This window comes from Halichoerus grypus, chromosome 5, assembly GCF_964656455.1.
Source record: "Halichoerus grypus chromosome 5, mHalGry1.hap1.1, whole genome shotgun sequence".
Classification (NCBI taxonomy): Eukaryota; Metazoa; Chordata; class Mammalia; order Carnivora; family Phocidae; genus Halichoerus; species Halichoerus grypus.
The window spans coordinates 161,184,496-161,190,495 of record NC_135716.1 but is presented as its reverse complement, the minus strand read 5'-3'; the positions used below and the strand labels follow the sequence as shown (position 1 = coordinate 161,190,495).

Sequence of the window (6,000 nt, the reverse complement as noted above, 5' to 3'; positions counted from 1 at the left end):
ACTATGCTTTATTCCCACTTGATGGGCAATTATGCAGCTATTAAAAACAACTAGGATTATGAAGACCATGTGATAAGACAGAAAAATGGATTACGATATGAAACACTACGTAAAAAAAAAGGAATATAAAATTAAAGGGACAATAATGATAAGGTTATTAAAAAATGGGGCGCCTGGGTGGCTCAGTCCGTTAAGCGGCTGCCTTTGGCTTGGGTCGTGATCCCAGGGTCCTGGGATCGAGTCCCATATCGGGCTCCCTGCTCAGCGGGAAGCCTGCTTCTCCCTCTGCCTCTACCCTTCCGTCTGCTTATGCACTCTCTCGCTTGCACTCTCTCTCTCAAATAATTAAAATCTTAAAAAAAAAAAAACTTAAAAAACTATGCCAAGAATTAGTGAAAGGTAATAAATGCTACCTTTTTAGTTGTACTGGAGCCCAGGGAGTGGGGGGCGACCATTTATCAATCTCTACCAAATGTTCTTTAATGTACATATATTACATTTATAGGGGAAAATGTATGCCTGTGTATAATTGAAAAATTTGATAGCAACTATTAAGCTCCCCGGTCTACACTGAATTCACATTTTGAAATGTCCTATAAGCCTTTTCTCATCATGATAAAAAGGCTCCTGGGAACCTGCACCTCCAGGACTCAGTGCCTGGGCCCATGAGCCCTTGGTTAAAGGTCAATGTTACCCGACCCTGAAATGCCTGCATTTGCATAACCCTAAGGAGACTCCGACACCATCTGGAAGATAGGATGAGATCAATACGATTCTCAGATGCCACTTTAATCAAGTTTTGTACCATACAGTGATGGGGGGTGGTGAAAAATGTGACTGTTTTCAAGCAAATTCACCTGTCCCAAGGTAAACAACCTGGGCTTCCAAGAACAGTAAAAGGCTTTCCTCCCCAGGGAGTCTCATTCCTGAGCTGACAGGACAGGATTTCAGGAAGAATGAGTACAAGAAGAGGGCAAACTAGTGAAGGGAGCCAGGTAGCTTTTTGAATTCTTCCCAGTGTACACTGGAACTAGGCATGTAGGCATCCCTCCTAAGGCAGCACTCCAACCCCAGCCACTCCCACTTGAGGCCAAAGTGCCTCCCCAAAGAAACAGACAGCCATCATTCATTTCATGACACTCCTCCCCATGGCACGCCAGAAGCGCAGAAGCCTGAGCAGTTTCGGCCACCATACAACACATGCAGCCTTCAGGCCAGAACCCTCAAGGGCCTTCCTCTTCCCTGGCCCCTCGGCTGCTCGAGTGTCCGCCTGGCAACACGAGGGTGGCCGGTGTGTGCGGGGCTGGGTGGCACAGGAGGGGCCAGAATGAGCGGCACAGCAAATCCAATGTGGGTTCTGGAGCAGGGGAGACATGGTGGCAGGGCCAGTCATGGCCCACACAAGGACCCATGGGGCTCTGTGTCCTTCATTAATTCTTCTCTGGGCGGTTTCTGTTCAGGACAGCTTTAGGGGCAAATTCCAGCTTGTCCTTAAGGCTCACCACCTGGGTGTGGTCCTTGCCTAGCAGTTCATCCAGCTTGCGGTCCTCCCGGCGCTCAGAGATGCTCTTCTCCTCCTCCACAGGCTGGGGATCCTTTCCCCGGATGAACCATTCCAGGTGGTAACCCACAGCCCCGACCACGAAGGCCACAGGAAATGTGACATAGGGAGCATAGGTACGCACCACGGTCCAAAGCACAGGCCACATGACATCTGCAGAAGAGCACAAGGCAGCATTAGGGAGAAACCAGCATCCCCCTTGCCACCGAATGCGGACAACCCACCAGGGCTCTCCATTTACCAGGCAGCCTGGCAGAATTTACCAAGCACCCACCCCACGGAGAGTAACACAAGATGGTACCTTGCTTAGGCAACAGTTAGGGCCCTGAAACAATCCAGAAAATTTTGAAAGACGTGACTGTTAGGGGAAAGGGGAAGGATCTCTATTTTATGTACTATACTCATTGACCATTATGCAACCATGTTTGGCAGTGTTCCCCGCAAGGGAACCTCTGAGCTTACCTAACAAAGATTCAAGCCTGTGATTGGCCCCAGGCCCTCCCTCCACAGTTTACCAACATTTCAGGAATGGAAAAAAGCCCTTCCCTGCTCTATGCAATTTCTCCATGAACACAGCCAGCCACACTTTTCCCACCGTGTATAGTCCCACTGTGACTCTCCTGGTCCAAGATAATGAGAAATAGTTCCTTTACCTCACAAAAAGAATAAGGAATCTATTTAAATGGCCAATACCCTAATCCATTATTCAACCATTCTGGATTTTAGATGATTTTTTTCCTATTCTGAACTCGATCTTTCTAACAATGAGACATACCTATACTTTACAAAACTGCTGGCCAAACCTCTCTCAAAATACATTCTCTTCAACCAAACCCATACCCTCATATTTGCATAATAAACTCCTAAAAATATCACCAACACATTACACATACTCTGAACGTGATAGGTCTTGAATTTTTCTGTAAAAACAAACAAAAAAACAAAAACAAAACAAAAAAAACACTGTACAAGCCCATGGCGGGGGGGGGGGGGGGGAAGTGGATTGGCCCTGGAGCGTCCTGAAATGAAGTAAGATAACACCAAAAAAATATAGAAACACACAAATTGGTTCACTTTAATGGCCATTTAGTCTCATGACTATTACCATTATCAAAGTTATCAAAGATTATTCACGGGGCACCTGGGTGGCTCCTGATTTCAGCTCAGGTCATGATCTCAAGGTTGTGGGATCAAGCCCCGAGTCGGGCTCCACACTCAGTGTGGAGTCTGCTTGTCCCTCTCCCTCTACTCTTCCCCCCATTTGTTCTCTCTAATAAATAAATAAAGTCTTAAAAAAAAAAAAAGATTACTCACATTATCATAATAATGATAGCTACCATTTATTGAGCACTTATATACTATTCCTTGGGCTAAGCACTTTATATACGGTATCTCCTTTTATCTTCATGTCCACTCTGTGAGGTAGATGGTATTATCAGAGGGTTAAGTAACTTGCCCCAAAGTCTCAACTAAAAGATCATTCATTCCATTTGCACCTCTGTAGGTGTTTCTCCAACTTGGCTATCTCTAGTCTAAAGTGTACAACTGAAATCTCACCAAGGATAAAATGATTCTTTCTTTGGTTCCAATTCTCTTTGGAGGAATCCCAGCATTCTGTGGACCCAAGACTATAACGGACCATTATCAGGAAAAAAACTGCAGCAGCTAGAAGGTTCCCCTCTGGGTCCTTTGTCTTAGCACCAGCCCCTATGCTGGACAAGTCACCCGCTGGTCATCACCTGATCTTCACAACACCTCTATGAGGTAGGAATTATTAGCCCAGATTTGTGTCTAAGGCCACAAAGGCTCAGGGACGTTATGTGAACTTGTCTAAGATCACTAGAAGTGACAGAACCACTGCTTTTGAATCCAGGCTTCTCCAAACGTCAACACTTGTGCTCTTTCTAGTGGCAAGAACACACTGCAGATAGGTGTGCTGTTTCTGTCCAAATCCTGGACTTGGGGAGCGCTTCCTGCAATTTTTTTCCATCAACTTGGCATGTCACTATCTGGAAGAGCGTCCCTTTTGGCAAACTCTAAGATTACTCAGAGATTTGTGAAATTACAGGACTTAGATGTTGTTAAAACAAACAATCCTGAAGAACCTCAAACCTAATACTTCATTTTCTTTCCTACCTTTTATGCAAGCTCTCTATAAGTTAACACTTACCCTAAACAGCAATTCTCCCTTCAGATCCCCAATTTGTTGTAAAACATACCAAACACGAGTCCACAATTCATATCCTCTCCCATATGCAGCAAAGGTCTCTCTCTCTGTTGTCCTGCCCACATTCTAATCATTCCCAAATAAGTCAATTCATTCATTTATTCAACACTTAGAACCACCTTCTCTGTGACAGACGTTGTGCTGGCGGGCCTACCCGACTTGTCTGCATTTCTCAAAACACTTAAGCTCCAAGAGGGCAAGGACCATGTCTGTGCGGCCCCCACTGTGTCCTATCCATCCCCCACCCTTCCCGCCCTGCCTGCCATAAAGTGCTCCCAAAAAAGTTGTTAAATGAATGACAGCTCAAACAACGCACCAGCGTAAAACCACAGCAGTCGCCCACCCCCACGCCCTCCTAAGGCGGCAGGAATACAGCAGGCTACTTTGCTGATCGGAAGAAGCTAAATACTTCCTAACAAGTCATCCCCAGGGTATCAAAACGAAGGTGGCAAAAGCGTCCCGCAAATACTGGAACGTCTTCCTTCCACCCTGGCAGAGGAAGCCTGAATGTCCCGGTAAAGGTCAAGTGGGTTGCCAGGAAACCTGCCCTTGTGCGGGCGCCCCGGAGGCCCAATGAGACCTGAAGCCGCAGTCCGAGATTTGAGAATTGTTAACAAGAGCAGAGGAAACCTGACAGGGTGGAAAGACTGGCCCTGACCGTCACTCGAGCCCGGCCCGGGGATGGGAGCGCAACTAAGTCCGAGTCCCAAGTATCTGGCCTTCTCCCTCCTCTGGGCTCCCGGTCCCACCACGCTCGTGGCCTCCGCAGCGTCCGTTCTCACCCACGTGCCTGAGGCCGAGAAGCCCTGGCCGCAGAGGGTCTGCTGGGCGCCCAGACACGGCCTCCGAGCTCTGGGAAGAGAGCTGTCAGGCCCAGCCAGGGCCGGAGCGGACACTCGCAATCACCCTTCCCTAACTCAGAGGTCACTACCAGGAGCCGTCACCCTGACAACGGGCGGCCCCGGCGGCCGCTCCGGGGAAGGGAACTGCCCGCTGGGACCGCGTGCTCACCTGCGCCGCAGCCCGCACTCCACGGCCCTGCCCCCGCCCTCCGCCCGCCCGCGAGCGAGCCTTTTGGCTTGTTCGCTCGCCTGGAGCACCGACGCCGAGTCTCCCAGCGGCCTGCGAGGCCTGGCCCCGGGACCCCGCCCACCGGCGCCAGCTCTCTCGGAGCGCGCCGATTGGCTGAGCTCCAGTCAAAGGACCGGAAGAAGCTGAGCGTCCGCAGCGGGCCCCGCTGCGCCGAGATGGGGACTGCGCCCCCTCGTGGCCCGGAGGGTTTCCCAGTGACGTCAGCACGTGCTTTCCGCGTGGAGAAAGTGGAAGGTCGTCCGTTCATTTATTCAACTGATGTTTATTAGGCGTCTCTAAGACCTAGGTCTGGACACACAAAAACAAAAGACATGTTCCTTAACTTCAAGAAGATCTCCTTAGCAGGCTATAGTCTAGAACTCTAAGACCTCTTCAGATCTGGGCTAGCTTTTTAGCCATGTGACCTTGGGAACACCATTAATCTGCTGGAGCCTCCTTTCCCTCTTATGCATAAAGGTAATAACATCTATTTCAAAGGATGTTGTGAGGGTTTGATGAGATAATGCATGTTAAGTGCTGTGCCAGGTACATAGCAACAGGGAAATAAATGGTACTATTGTCGGTATACAAAGAACTGAAATACAGTGAAACCTAAGTCTTGCCTGACCCCTTGATACAAGTATTCACTCCCCCTGTGTCCCCACTATGCCCTGTACAGACATCTATTTTATCAGGTATAGTTGACCTCTGAACAACAGGGGTCTGAAACTGTGTGGGTCCACTTACACATGGATTTCTTTTTTCAATAAATGCAGAATGGTACTAGAAATATATTTTCTCTTTGTTATGATTTTCTTAATAATATTTTCTTTTCGCCAGCTTATTTTATTGTAGGAATACAGTACATAATACATATAACGTACATAATATATGTTAATCAGCTGTTTATGTTATCAGGAAGGCTTCTGGTCAACAGTAGGCTATTAGTAGTTAAGTTTGGGGGATGTCAAAGTTATACATGGATTTTCCACTGTTCGGGGGCTGGGTGCCCCTAGTGCTGTCATTGTTCAGGGGTCAACTGTATATAGAAAAATAACACCAAAGCTCAAGCTCTGGAATGCCCCCACTGGCCCTGCCTTCTCACCTCTGTTCCACGAGTCTCAGCCACGCATATTTACTT

General features: G+C 48.1%; 1 protein-coding gene across 2 annotated transcripts; it reads right to left on the bottom strand.

The window, feature by feature from the left end:
- Positions 1-768: 768 nt before the first annotated feature.
- SMIM12 (small integral membrane protein 12) lies at positions 769-4,957 on the bottom strand. Of its 2 annotated transcripts, none has more exons than XM_036065311.2 (2): positions 4,800-4,957; positions 769-1,714 (listed from the first exon to the last, which is right to left on the bottom strand). In XM_036065311.2, the coding sequence occupies exon 2, from the start codon at positions 1,707-1,709 to the stop codon at positions 1,431-1,433; it is 279 nt and encodes a 92-aa protein (XP_035921204.1). In that variant the 5' UTR covers positions 1,710-1,714; positions 4,800-4,957; the 3' UTR covers positions 769-1,430. The 2 variants fall into 2 exon arrangements, with proteins under 2 accessions (XP_035921204.1, XP_077929566.1); XM_078073440.1 differs by lacking the exon at positions 4,800-4,957 and adding an exon at positions 4,571-4,593.
- Positions 4,958-6,000: the final 1,043 nt, after the last annotated feature.